Raw genomic sequence first — 14,918 nt, 5'->3', positions numbered from 1 at the left:
GTAACCGCCCCCCCCCCCCCCCCCCCCCCCGACAGACAGGATCTTCAGCACTGATCTATTGTGTTAATGGTGAATCACTGGGTCACACATCAAGCGCCATGTTTCCACCTTTAAAAGCAGGCCAGACGTCCCAAATCCCATGACGGAGTGGGGGGCGGGGGGGACGCCTGGATCTGCTGGAGGTAACAGTGTAGTGAAGGGGGGGGGGGGGGCTGATAGCATTGCGAGGAATTTAAACAAAAGTATTTTTTTTTCTCCCTCAAAGCCGCCATCTTTCAGTCTGACGGTTACTGTAAACATCATTCCAGCGCGCAGCATTATAACACATGCTACTCCACATTCCTGCGGCGCTTTTAAAAGATGGAAAAATGTCGACAACATTCTGTGTTTACTGGTCTGCGAGCGTCAAACATCAAAGTGTTTTAAGTGCTGGAAGGTTTCAAAAAAAAAGAAATAAAAGAAAAACAATGGTCTCGACTCGTGTCCTCCACTTTCTCGACTTCTTTATTTTGTTGCATTGTTGATGCCGCGTCATTTACTACACCCGAAACCAAACAGTCTCACAAACGTGTATTTTGGTTTATAAAATAAATTGAAATACACCAGATGTGAACCCGCTGCACTTCCTCGGAGATATAAAAAGCCTGCGGAGATGTTGCAACAGAACTTTCTGAATTTTAAAACAACTGACCTTAAGAGCAGTCCTCACACTTAAGGTTTGTATACAAAAATGCATAACTTGGCAGTATGCAGAGAAGGGAATGTACGCTATGTTGAACCGATCGCTACCTGCAGCATTTCTCTTTAAGGCAGCGTGGTTAGACATAAAGGCAATAAAGACATAGAATTGGTCCTTTTCTTTAAAATATAGTCCTCATTTTATTAACAGAGGCCAAATAAAACTCATCACATTTTATTTACAAAGGGAGGCAATAAATATCTTAATAATAGTCATAAAATTATTTTTGCTTACATTTGTTTTTAAAAAAAAATCATAAATGTGTCATGTTGTTAGTAGCAACTCATACAAAAGAACCTGCCGGCAGACAGGTGAATACACACTACAGGTGAGGAGAGGCCAGAGTTTGTTGTACAGATATTTCCCTTTAGGATTCAGACTCCACCACATGTTGCTCAAACGTTTCCCTGAATCCTGGATGAAACATCTGGGTTTTTTAAGAAGGGGACGTCTCAATCGTCGTGTGGGCGTGCGGAAGTGATGAGGGTCGGACGAGCTGCGGCGTTCCTGCGTGTGGATCCCGAAAAAGCATCTTAGAGGCTTTCATCCAGTGAGAGCGAAGATGAGCTCACGGTAAAAAAAAAAAAGAAAAGAGCCCAAGTTCAAGGTCAGCGTCGTCTGAGAGGTTCTTGAGATTAACTGAGCGCAGACAGTAGAGATAAACTTAAAGACGAAGGAGGTAGAGGAAGTCTTCATCACCAGCCCAGAGCGAGCACACACTCGAAAGAATCCTTTTCTAGAGCGACGTCAATGCAAGCGATGAAGAGCGAGTCCAAGAGACGACGGGGATTAACACCCGTCTCCCAACTCTGATGGAGCTGGAACACTTTGTCTACTTTATGAATCAGCGCTTCCTTTCTTATTTGAACAAGACTGATGCCCGACTAGTCAAAGCATGTCACGTTTTAGCCGCATCACAGGCCGCTGCACGGAAATGTCGTGGTGATCGCACACGGCACTCAAGAGGCTTCGCCGCATTCCAGGAGCCGTGAAGTGAAGCTGAGGTTGAGAGACGTACGGTGGAAAGAAAAAAAAAAGGGGGGGGTGAGCAAGAGAAAGAGAGAGACCTGTAAAATATTGCACTAAAAGCTACACAGTTATCCCGGCGGCCCAGTGTCACCTGCGGCTGCCACCGCTCTCTCTCTCTGTTTCGTCTCCATGGTGTCTGATTCCAGTGGAAAGTATGGGATCCGCGTTGTCAGGGGCAACACAAACAAAAACCCGACAGGTATTCCAATAAATCTCTAGTTGGCTGATTTTTATAACGTTGCGTCAGCTCCTGCTTCGGTCCCCATTGTCGAAAAGGAGAAGCTCAGACGTGGCCGAGGACGACAGGAGCTCTCCCCCGAAGTCCTTTAGTTTATCCAGTATAAATAACATGACAGACACGTTAGCACAATGACATCAAACCCAGAAGAATCCAAGAGTTAGGAAATATTCAGTCATCCTGAAATACAAAAATAAAACATCTTTGCCTTTTTTTTTTTGTTTTGTTTTGTTCTTTCTGTCCGTCTTTCTTTAACACAGGTGAAGAAGCTTGAGATTTTTCAGTTACACCCCCCCACCCCCACCCACCCACGCCCCTCAGCTCAACCCCGAATCCCCGTGACCCCCGCCGTCCCACCCCACCCTGCAGCCCCACCCTCACCCACGCCCAGAGGAAATGTAGTGCTGTCCCCCCCCCCATCAGTTCCTCTTGGGGTTTGTTTTTAACCGCCGAGCCCTTCGTGTCCGCTTAGTTACTGTGGTGAAACGGAACTCCTCCAGCGGGTCCAACCGGCCCTTTGGCTGGCGCTTCATGAAGTGGACTTCCTGTTGCCGCTGCGTGGTCCGCGAGCCTTTCTTGGGCCGCCCCTTCCGGTTGAAGCCGAGGTACCATCCTTTGTACTTGGCCGACACGAGCGCCGTGTAGTTGTTCTCCAGGAATTCCTCGACGAAGACGCACTCCTGCTTACTCCCGTCGGGCTGCGAGGAGAAGGAGAAAAAAAGAACATTAATTAATTGTTAACACGGAGAATGTTTGAGCAGTTGCTCAGCATGATTTGACTCGAGGATGTTGTTCAGGTGAATAAATTGTGTTTTAATGCAGCATTGAAAGTTCACATTTTATCACCTCCACCAAAGAGGTTATGTTTTCACCCCTGTGCATTTGTTTGTGTATTGGTTCTGTTCGAGGTTAGTGAAGCAGGATTACTCCAAAACTACCAAACAGATTTCCACAAAACCTTTCCCAGGAGATAATTCATGGATTTGGAAATAAATCTTGATGTTGAAGGGAACTGATCTACTGCATGCACTGAAGAACCAGACAAGAAAAGACGCGTTGATGAGGTTTCTAACACAGCTGTGCTGTAACGCTACGTCCTGTATGCTGTGCCACCGCTCACCTGAACGCTGCAGAGAACTGCAAGAATCTCCTGCTGCTTTCTAAACACGTTAAAGGGAATGTCCGGGAGGGTCTGGACCTAAATGTGCCAACAGTTCCCAGAGTTCGTTCCTGAAAACAGCTCATAGCTGATATCGTTTGAGTGTAAAACTCTTACTCTTATTGAGACTCTAGTAGTTTCAGTAGAAAATGTAAACAGAGGAGTGGTTTTTTTTCGGAATTAAAAAGCTGAACTGATTCTCTCCACGTCTCTGTGATTTAATCCTACAGTGGTTTAGAGGAGGAAGCCAGAGAACATGTTTTAAACAAATGAGGCCCCTGCAACTAAAAACTCAGAATGCACGTTTCTAACAGACGACCACGATGAGAGAGTGAAAACGTGTGTGACTTACTGCAGCGGCTCAGACGCTGACAGCATGAGTTATTAACGCAACACAATCACGTGTGGCTCCGACAGAACACCGTGCGTTTTTCGAATATTAACTTCTTTTCCATATCGGCGCGGTCGTCCACCGAGTCACATGCAGTCGTCCTGCGCTTGTGGCCACCTGGTGTGACTAAGTGATATAATTGCAATGGCATTCCTCCTAAGTGACCATTAGTCTCTCAATGCATTGTGGTGATTGCAGTCCGTAATTGACTGATCGAGTGTCAAAGGAGTAGGCCGATTACGTAATGGAAGAATGGCTGTGAGTTATCAAAGGGGTTTTGTTAGGGTGTACAGGAACAGCAGGAGAAAGCAGATCTGAGGCTGCGTTCAATTCAGTCTGGATTAAGAGCTCCCTTAAAATATTCATTCTGGTCGTACTCAATCTTGTCACTCTTACTAAAGTGTCGTGCAGCGTTCTCAAAGTGAAAATCAGTACTCACCCTTCCTACTATTTTGCCTTTCTCGTTCATGCAGATGTAATGTCCGCTCTCTTTTCCTTTTATTCGAATGTGGCTCCCGAATGTGTCTGTCTCGACCACGAGGAGAGCTGGAAGAAAGAGAGAAAAAGGCGAGTCAGTACAAATGTATAAATCTTTTCACGCACATAAATAAAGTCAGAGGACGTTCGAAACATTCAAACGTCACTGGTGGGGCCGACTGTTCAAGGCCTTCAGATTATTTTACAATCCTGTGAGAAATTCTCGAGATAGTCGAGACTTAAAAAATGCTTTAAATGAATTTCCAGACCTGCAAATGATCTGTGCAAACTGTAAGTATTTAAAATCAAAGAGCTTAAACCCATAATATATTGTACACCAAGAAAAGGTTTACAGTTTAGGGATATTAGGTGAATACTTCATGGAAACAGTGTCAGTTTTCAGCAGTGAAACATCAATATTAGCTGCACTAGAGATGAAATTCCCTTAACTCGAAAGACAGATTACAGGAAATAATAAATTTCAATCATCGTAAATCACCAACGGACAGAAGCTATGATGTTTTCTAACAAAACATCAACAGGAAGAGTTGAATCATGGGTCTTAAGAGCAAACCTTTAAGTGTAATTAAGTGTAATTTCCCCTTAAACATCCTTTAAACATGATCATATATGCAAGCGCATCAACAACGCCATCATCATTTCATCCAGACGCGGCAATAATCCGCTCTGAAGACATATCCCGGCGGCTCTTTTTACTTTTCAATCCTCCCCAGCCCAAACGTTAACCCCTGCGAGGTCACCTTTGTCTGTGCTCGCCCCTCGACCAGCAAAGAGATCTGCCAAACATTTGTGGAGCGGTTATGTGCCCCTCAGGATTAGGTTTCAAGTTCCCTTTAGTCTGTGCTCACTCAATCAAAAAGTTAAGATGATCCATTTGTTTAACACACAGGGCCATTCAGTAGCGCTCAAGGGAGAAGGGGGAAGAATAGACGGAGGGGACGGGACGGGCTCGGGGGCAGAAGTAACTCCTCTCCTCCCCCCTCCACCCTAAAATCCAACCTTGTGGGAGGGGGGGGGTGGGGAGGTGGGAAGAAGCAAACCTGTCGCAGAAATGAAACCGGGGGAAAAGGTAGAAGTTATTTCTTTCTCTCGGTTCAGGGGAAGTGTTTGAAGTGCGTTTCACTGGAAAGATTTTTTTTTTTGGGATCACTATGAAGGAAAAAGATCTGGTTTGCACATTACGTGAACGATGCTCTAAAAGATATTTCTGCTCTGCAAGTCAAATCAGGAGCCGTTGACATCATGTTGGCCTTCTCACTGTGAGTGGGTTTTTGCAAATTCAACCTCAGGTATGAAGCCTCGACCCAGAACATCAGATAAAACAATATTTCCCTCCTGCTGTAAGCCGTCCTTTGTGTGTGACCCCGGCCAACCCCCCCTTCCTCTCAGAGCAAAACCAGCGACGGTCCGATCGTCGCAAAAGAAAAGTCTGGCAGCTGCGGGCTTCAGCAAACTTAATTAAAACGCTTGAGTCATGGTTCCAGTGAAACACAAACACTGAGGGGAATCGCACCGTCATCGATGCCACTAACAAGTGGCGTTTACTCCACAAAGGACGGAGATGTGGTACTTTTTTTATTTATAGAGCATTTCAGAGCCATAATCCTTCAAATCTACGACCTTAACAATGTGTCATTGACGTTTCAGAAAATCTATAAAAAAGAGTTTTAATCCTACGTTTGATTCTGAACATTAAATATAATTATTTTTAAAGATGGAAGGAACTACACATCCCATCAACCATTGCGAATGATCCCTTTGGAGCGATTCCAGCTCGTTTCCTCTTGAATTTAACTTAATTTGTAATTTTCATCCTCTGGACTCGAGAAATTGCTGAACTGCGGTTGTGGTTAACATTTCCATGGCAACAGCAAGCTCCACCAATCAAACGTCACGAGTACACCTGAGGATTGTGGGTAGATGTAGGGTTTGGGACCACTCTTTTATCTGACGGTAGGAATCTTAGCGGCTCGGCCGACATAACAACAAAAAATGCCTGAAACATGAAAAGGGCGATTTAATGAGAACAGAATGCTGAAGCTACATGTGAGTCTAGAAAAGGTCACTGACATGTTGTGTACATTAGCTTTGGGCATTATGGGTATTTTATGTACTCCACAGGTGGCTATAGCTGGTACATAAAAGGGCATTAATGAGAAAACTGGATAATTGACCTGCTTTAATGCACACTGGCAGCCTCACTGTGAGTTATGCAGCACGCACAGCTTCATTTCTTCTCCTTTTTGAGCAATGTTTTCCATTTTCCTGCACCGCGGCGCCGCGATCGATGTGCGGCTGCAGGCATTTGTCGACCTCAGAGCGGGGTCACCTGTCGAAAAACGTGCTTTAATTCCAAATCGCAACTTTTATCAGTTTAAAAGCCTTTCGCTGCGACCGAGCATCTGCTCTAAGTGGACGACGGTTACGACAGATCATTCTGGAAAAGGATCGTTCCTGTCTCTTCAAATTAATGAATAAGCCGCACGAAGAAGAAGAATTACCGCGCTCCCCCACTTTAGCTGCACAGATATGGACTTGAAGTGATATATTTCCCATGCGGTGGTTTGTGGCTCTCTCTTCACGGAGCCGCAGCCACTGGGAGTGGATTAAAGCGAGGAGAGCGTCTTCCTGAGCGTTATTATTAGTGAGTGCAAAGGAGTTCACAGGTGCCAGGTACTGCAGCTGGATGGGGGGGGGGAGGAGGAGGAGGAGGTGGAGGAGGGGATGATGGGGCGGAGGGCAGAATTGGCAAGGCCTCATGGGAAAAAATTGGATCTGCTTCCACTCAAGCTCTAACAAGCAGTGAGGAAACTTCGCCTCGCCGCATCTGCGACTGAACTCACTCACTCAGAGGCGTTCGAGACCAGCAATTTTCAGAGCCGTGAGTCAGCGGCTGTGAGCAGGAGAGGACGACTGCAGTCGTTCGGGCCTCATGTTTGTGCCACTGCATCAAAGGCCACGTCAGTGACCATCAATTTCCTCGTGTGCCGGGTTTTGTTTTGATCCGAATCGGTGAACAAGTCCACACAGAGGGAAAAGAGGATATACTTAAAGCTGACAGACGCATAAAATTTTAGTGATTAGTCGTCTTTAAGCTGAACATTTACAAGCTGACAGGGTAATTTCTCAGTGATAGATTGCACTGTGGTTATCCATATCTAACATTAAATGGGAATAACTACAGCAAACCAGTGTGTGCTGAAGCAAACACAATGTTATATATTTAGTTTTAGATTTGTCTTGGACTTTCAAGGACATTTTATTGTATTAAATGTCTCCGATTTGCAATTGTTTCAACAGTAAGAGTCAATAAAGTTGAGTAATATGAAAGGATTGTGTCATACGGGGCCTTAAAACACGACTCGGAATGTTTTGCACAATGGCAAAACGCACATTCTGACAAAAAAAGTCTGTAAAATTTAAATGAAACATTGAAAACATTCCTGCAGCTAACAGCCTCTGCACAGTCACCATCTTTACATGCTTCCCAAACACAGAGCAGAGAAAACACCTCTGGACAATGTGCATTAAACAAAGCAGAGACCATAAACTGAAGACGCACCAAATCTCCGCTCGGTGGTGATGGTGTCTTGTCTTATTTTTATTTTTTTTCACAGACTGCAGCTAAAGTGTCAGGTGAGATGCACAGGAGTTCTCCCATACCATACTTGCCCCCATCATCGCCGTTGGCATTGACTTTCTTTTCCAGGATCTGGACGTGCTTCCCCGTGGTCCTGCTGTACAGCTGGTAGATCCGGACCTGCTTCCGGCTCACGTCGTCCGAGTTCCTCGTGTGGTTCTCGATGTAAAAACTGAAATCCGCAGTGCTCTGCTGGGATTCCTGCACAGTGGTGTGAGACAGGAGGAAGCAGAGAGGGACCGAGACAGGGGAATGGAGGAGAGACAGCGAGAGGTCGTCATGACACAGGTGTTGATTGTAATGTTGTTTTATGGATCGGGCAAAATAAATTCGGCTTCGGGGGCTTTAAAAAAAACCAGATAACAACCTGGAAACTGTGACTGTGGCATTTTAGTGTCTTCTTTGCTTTTAACTGGCACATTTTCTATACATTGCATTTCAAAGCTCCTATAAGAAGCATTAATGAAGTCAGCGTTTGACTGTGAATCCCACAGAACAAGTGCAATAGAGACGTATTCTGTTGGTTTGCACTGAGGGAGCAGTATGAGCCCGGGGCGATGCTGAGAAACCTGTACTCCATTTCCACAAGCGAGCGAGCCACTAGCAATTATACACCTGAAGCACCCAGACCTGTTGCACTATCATCAAACAAATATCTGCCTGCAGGCGACGCAGCATCCATAAATTAGGAAATGCAGCAGGCGGAAGACGAGACTGAGATTGCAAGAGGCACCTTGAGCCACAAAAACACTCGAGCACGAGCAATTTTTCGATCAAATCACATCGTCCTGCCTTTTTAGAATTCACTAGCCTAAAGTTCACGGGTCACCTTGGATTTGTCATAAGGACTCTCGGAAATCGTTGGCGTGTCAGAAAAAGCAACCGTGTCCCCCCCGACATGTGGAGCGGCGAGAGGAAACGTATACTTTCAGGAGCCCTGGAATCTCAGTTCACGCCAAGATCCCATTTCCCCAGCTGTATGGTGTGGTAATTGCACAGTAATGGCTTTTTATGTGGCTGTTCTCAGGTGGCTAATTATATACACATTACATACCCCGAGTCCTTGTTATTCTAACTTGGGTAAATTAATGACATGTAGCAAACACGATGGGAAATTGTGGCGGCGGTAGAAGAAACCTTAAAGTCAAAATAAAGGAAAGAAAACGTAAACTTCTGCAGATCGGAGGGCAGATCCTCGAAACCAGGTGTCACACCAGTTTGTCAGGATCCTGTGAAAACCTGAACTCTGGGTTGGACTATTTCTCACAGACACCAGTTCAAGCATCAACTCGTGAAAGTACGATAAATGTACGAGACATTTTGAAAATGCAGCATTAGGCTGCGTTTCTCAGCTCGTGGACTTTCTCATTATAATTTCTTGAGCTAGTGGTTTTAAATTTTGCTTCGTCGGACATTTCTTTTTTCGCTGCAGAACGGATTCACGCGAAACTTGGTGGAAGGTTGGTAAATCGGCCTTTGTTGCAGATCCGGACAACGGGGACGTATTTCTTTACATTTTCACTGGTTTCTCAGGGAACAATTTGTGGCTGTGGCATATTTAAGTTATTGAAAACTATGAGTGTGGCCGTCGGTGCAGCTTGGTTGAATTTTAAGGAGATTGTTGGGCCTTGGCGGAGATGTGCACCCCACTAAGTGTCTGTGCCTGTTGTCACCTTGGACCAGGACTCAACCTGGGGATTTAGAGTTTTACTGACTGAGGAGGCAAATCAAAATAAGCAAGAGGACTGATACTTCAGAACAAAGTCTGGACACGAATCCTTCACATCTGACGCACTTGTGTTTGCTGATCTACAGAGTCTGCGTTTAAATAGTGGAGCAGTCAGCGTGAGCAGCATAGAACCACGACTGCTCAGCAAACAAGGACAAAACCGACATGACTCATTATTCACGGAACAAGACGTCATAGCACCAGCTGTTGGGGACTGACAAGTGACAAAAACCCTGATGCAAAAGCAAAAAAACAATGAACCTCGGCTGATTGAAAAAGAGTTTGTGTTTACTCCAAACAAGACGCGTCCATCGATATAAAAAAAGCCAAACATCAGCGTCATGATGTCGTCAAGTCTCCCTCAGAATGAACCTCAAAGCTCGAGAGCAAACACACAACAGAGCGCGGCCTCGCCGGGCTGCTGAGGGATTTATCCCCAAATCTCCCCCATCTCTAAACAAACATTAAAGTGCGCTGGGCAGACTGTTGCATTTCATGGTGGAGGTGAAACACTGGCAATCGACGTTCTTTATCACACCGTCTCCTTTCTTCAAAGACATAGCATGAAAACGGATACGTTTGAAACTTCAAAACGTCTGGTGCTCATCTTCACCGAGGACGCTTCCATCTGAGATGCACTTTTGTCTTATCTCCGTCTCACACGCACACGCACACACATACACACACACACACACAGACAGACAGGGTTAGACAAACACACAAATAAGGAGAGACACGCACGTTGGCTGTGCTAAGCTAACTTCCATTCGCGGTCGTTTCCTCTTACAATCACAGACGTTAACACAGAGAGGCATGACATGAAGATAAAGGGCTATTCCGTTTTTTTTTTTTACTTTGGTGATTCCAGGTGAAACTTCATTTCTTTGGCCTTTATCTCTTATCTGACTTTTCCTAAAGCGAAGTAAACATCCAGATCCCACATAAGAACCAGAATAAAAACAGGGACTATCATTTATCTCTCCCCCTCGTGTGTGTGTGTGTGTGTGTGTTGGGCCTCATCCTGTCTTACGTGTTTGCAGTGGTCAGACGACATTATAACTTTGTTTGTGTCAGTCCTGTTGGAATAATCACAGTAAACACACTAACGTAACATTGCACTTTCCACTTTCTGGAGTTTTGGGGGTTTTATATTCAGCTTTTTTTCTCCTCTGTTAAAACTTGTTCTTGTTGAGGATTAAGGAGCGAGGATGTCTCACCTGGTTTGTGAATATTGGTTAATTATTTTTTTTTGCTCTCTGCAAAATGTCGTTAAAATGTGAAAATATCTTTGATTATTTCTGTTTTCTCTGCAGAGCCGGTGGTTTCTGCAGGAGACGGTGAAAGTGAAACAAAAAGAAAATGCAAATATGCAACAGATAAAATTATATTTGTTCCCAAAAGGTCAAATCTTTATCCATCCTGCTTTGACTCCAAAAATTATTTTAAAAATTTGTGACCTGATCAACACATAAGAAAAAACGACTGTATTACAAACTGCAGGATGTTTGTTTGAGGTAGAGGAGGATGAGAGATGATGCCTCTTCTTCTTCCTCTCTCTCTTGTTTTCACGTCTCACTTCATAACGAGGCTGGGAATTATTTTTTAAAATAACCTGCACGTGCATTGTGCGCGGACACGTCATCCCAATAATCAGCTTTGTGGGAGCAGGAGCGCGCGCGCTGCGTCTCATACGAATCGTTACTGATGAAAATAAAAAAATAAAAAAACCTCCAGGAGGAAAATTTCACTTTCACGGATCTGTGGTGAAAAAAAGTTAAAAAAAAACCGAAGCTGCTGCTTTAAATCCAGATTTAAAACAAACAGGTTTTAATTTGTGTTTTTACCAGATTGTGTTGGATGAAGATGAATCCGGAACAAACGATGCGTCTCAGGTTAGTTTGTTCACTTATTTATCGTAAAGCTTCTTTATTATCCACATTGAAATATTTTAGTGGGATTTTATTAAGACAAAATAAAACTTTATTGATCCACAAGCCGGAGAAATTCAGGATCGCGTTTTCTCCTTTATCACGTTGCTCTGTAATATTAAGCCCGAGAGCTCGAACATCTTTGGAGTTCAGAGTATTTCTTATGCACGTTTGATCCTTTTTCACATCGTGTGTTAATATAATATTGATTATCGACATCTCCAATAAGTTTTTTGCACTTTTTTTAAAGTTTATTTTTCCATTTTAAATCTGGTCTAACACGTGATATGCCTATTTTTGAAAAACAAAAAAGCCTTATTAACCCTTATTACTATTATTAATGGAATAAAATCAAGTGGTTTGATGTTTTTAGAGACCCTGAACATAACCTTCACCCGTCATGAGCACAAAGCTGCACAGTGACAGACATTAAAACACTCACATGCACAAACAGAGAGTAAAACAAAGGAGTAAACATACCTGTAGCTGGAAATAGAGAACCAGAATATGTAAACACCTAAGTGGAGAGAGAAGAGGAGAGAAGGGAGGAGGGGAGTGAATCACACAGGCAATTACATGAAGTATAAACGCAGCCTACCTGAATGACAGCAATGCGCAAATATGAGGCTTTTGGCGACTTCTATTGGTAAGAATGTATGTTTTTATGCGCAAAGAAAGGGCGCAGATGCGGGACACTTACAGGTATATGAACCTCGAAGGCAGCAGAGACATCTTGACTCGCAGAAATACACCTGAAATACACCTGCTTCCACAGATTTAGGGCCCCGGGAAAGGTTGGCGAAATCGCCCCCCTCTCGCTCGCGTTCGCTCCCTTGCGCGTCCTTTACGCACACAGCTCCGGGGGTAAGCAGATTGAATCCCAGTGTAAGGATAGATCGCCGGAGTGCAGTAGCAGAGTCACGGAGTGCAACATTAGGTGCTTCCTTGTTGGGTTGGAATTATCCAGAAGATTTTTTGTTAGTTTTTCGCTCAGCTCAGTCTCCTCCGCTCCTCGAAATCCGTCTCCGTAAACCGGTGCCAAGCGCGCAGAGGATTCAGAGTTCGACCTCTCCAAAAAAAAAAAGAAAAAAGATCCCTGCGTCCAAAAAAATATCCTCCGGGTTTTGCACGCACCTATCGAGCTGTGCCACAATCCTCCAAACCCGCAGCTCCCGAGATCACAAGCCCCTTAGCTCCGTCCGTACCTGCGGGGGACGCACACACCTTGCACGGGTCATTTTATTCTACACCAAGTGCTACGGGAGGGTACAAAAAAAGAAAAAAGTAAAGTATTTGCGGTGGATGATAAAACGTCCTTCCACCAGAAACAAGTCGCTAAAAAGTGGACGAACAGACGTATCCAAGCATTTAAAAAAAGTTGTGTTTCTGTGTGGAAATCTCAGCAGCAGCGGATCCCTGGAGAGGTTTTTTGGGGGGGTTGCTGGTGATGGCGCAGCAGTGCCTGTCAGTGGTGTTTGTGCGTCTGTGACTTGAGATTTGGGCACAGAGAGGCTTTTTTGTTGTTGGTGGGTGGAAACATGTCAGCGGTTTGCACCTGATAGGGTAATCTTGCAGAGACCATCAGCCCGGAGAGGGTTTTTTCCTCTCGGTGGGCAAAGCGCTGCGCAGAGCAGAAGTAGAAAGAGGAGCTCAAAGTAAGTTTGAACGAGGATTTAAAGAGGTTTTCTGACGTGGATGTGAAAGTTCTTGCGTCTACGTGGAGGCTTGTGTTTGTTTATTTGTTCCTTTAAGAGCTTCTTCTTTTTTCTTTTTTTTTTTTTAATGAATTCAACCTTTGCGTAAAACGACATTCGACGTTGTTTAATTGCTCCAGGAGCTTGTGTCGTGTCATAATAAATAATATCAATGAAGTAATAATTATTATCATGACACGGTTTCCGTCAGGGGAGAATAAACGGAGGTGCAGTGTTGAAACAGCCACAGAAACTGCCTCCCTCTCCTGCGCTTGTTAAACTGCACCTGGTTTGTGGATTGGCCCCGGATCTCCCAGACAGCATTCAAATGCAGGTTGTTGTCGACCTCGATTTTTTTCAATAATGTGCTATAACTTATCCCGCATTTAAATGAAAGAGAGGTGTGAATGTGTTTACGAGCGCTTCAGAGCTGAGAGCAGTAAAGTGAGCCCACATCCCTGCTGCCATTAAAAAAAAAAAAAGAAGAAGGAAAAACAGAAAACCTTTGTGGTTCGTCTTTATTGTGCCATTAAAACGGGATCCTCGACATTCCTGCCCCATTGATATTCAAAATGATTCTAAATGATTACATACATAACTTCCCATGTTGGGGATTTCAAAGGGCCTCCTGCTGTGAGCTGAGTGGGAAATGAAAAGCAGTGTTTAAGCTCCTGATCAACATAAGGCAAACAGACAACCAAATAAACAACTAATCAATTGTGCTACAGGGAAAATACAAAATCTGTGGCTTCCATTCGGAGCATCTGAGTGTGTTTGATTTAGGACAAGTTGAGTAACAAAGCTTTTATCTCTCCCGCGTGTACAAATGTGGATAAAGTGGGTTGATGTGGGTTTACCCAGTGATTCATGGCTGCATGCCGAACAAGAAGGCTTGATCCTGTCAACCACAGTGCACTTTAATAATCCTGCAACACTACTCACGTATAATATCAGTTAAAGCATGACTAATTTAGCCTTGTCTGCCTCAGGGCGGGAAATCACAGCAAAAAATGGAGCAAATAGTAATTATCCACAAAGATAATTTGAAGATTTCTCTTGTAGGTGCACAGGGCTTTGGGTCTGTTTGATCACGTAAGGCTTACACAAGCCACTGATAAAGATTTCCCTCAGAGGCCCAAACAGAGGCACCTGACAACTGATTTAAAGAAAAGCAGGGCGATAAACAGCAATTACAGCAGCGACTGTGGTAGAGCCAGCGCTGTGGATTCACTCATCGCCTCTTAAGCACATGTTTGTGTCGAACTTCTCGGAGCATGGCTGCGAATACACAACTGAGGGAAGAGAGAGCGGCGGCGGCGGCGGCAGACTCGGATGTGGACACCTGTGAGTCAGGAGGAGGAGGAGGAAACCTATCGCAGCTCGTGGCCGACGGGAAGGCCCCTGTTCTTCAGGAGGCCTTTGTCAGTTTATCAGTGTCGAGAGCGTAGGACATTTAATGATGAGTCTGCCAAAGCAACCAACACCCAGGAGGCAGAGGGGAAAGATTTATTGGAGACGTGCAAAATCATATGTGAAGAGGATGGGGGAAAAAAACTACACATGATTTACAGACTCTAAAGGATCATAACGACCTAACAGGTTCTGTTGAAAATAAAGAACTGCACCTTACTTGTCATCCATCCCTTCTTCCACCCTTGTTATTTTTATTGATCAATCTTACTGAGACAAAAGGCATCAAACAGTTTCTACTAACCTCTAAGAGCCAAACCCTAGAGTTCAGTTTTTAACAAACAACAAAACTTCACTGTTGAAGTCAAAATGTTAAAGTGACGAGGAAAAGATGTGCGACTAAAAACAACAGACATTCAAATCCACCAGATCTGCACATTTATCTAAAAATTTACAGGTATAT

General features: G+C 44.3%; 1 protein-coding gene across 2 annotated transcripts; it reads right to left on the bottom strand.

The window, feature by feature from the left end:
- Positions 1–2,386: 2,386 nt before the first annotated feature.
- fgf24 (fibroblast growth factor 24) lies at positions 2,387–13,516 on the bottom strand. 2 transcript variants are annotated; one of them, XM_020105688.2, is made up of 5 exons: positions 12,052–13,516; positions 11,832–11,868; positions 7,727–7,895; positions 3,996–4,102; positions 2,387–2,704 (listed from the first exon to the last, which is right to left on the bottom strand). In XM_020105688.2, the coding sequence occupies exons 1-5, from the start codon at positions 12,081–12,083 to the stop codon at positions 2,426–2,428; spliced, it is 624 nt and encodes a 207-aa protein (XP_019961247.1). In that variant the 5' UTR covers positions 12,084–13,516; the 3' UTR covers positions 2,387–2,425. The 2 variants fall into 2 exon arrangements, with proteins under 2 accessions (XP_019961247.1, XP_019961246.1); XM_020105687.2 differs by having other exon boundaries at positions 7,718–7,895; positions 12,052–13,496.
- Between the last annotated feature and the right edge of the window lie 1,402 nt (positions 13,517–14,918).

The sequence above is a fragment of the Paralichthys olivaceus genome, chromosome 9 (assembly GCF_024713975.1).
Source record: "Paralichthys olivaceus isolate ysfri-2021 chromosome 9, ASM2471397v2, whole genome shotgun sequence".
NCBI classification, from domain to species: domain Eukaryota; kingdom Metazoa; phylum Chordata; class Actinopteri; order Pleuronectiformes; family Paralichthyidae; genus Paralichthys; species Paralichthys olivaceus.
Note: the sequence above shows the minus strand (reverse complement) of the source record. Positions and strands in the feature narration are given on the sequence as shown.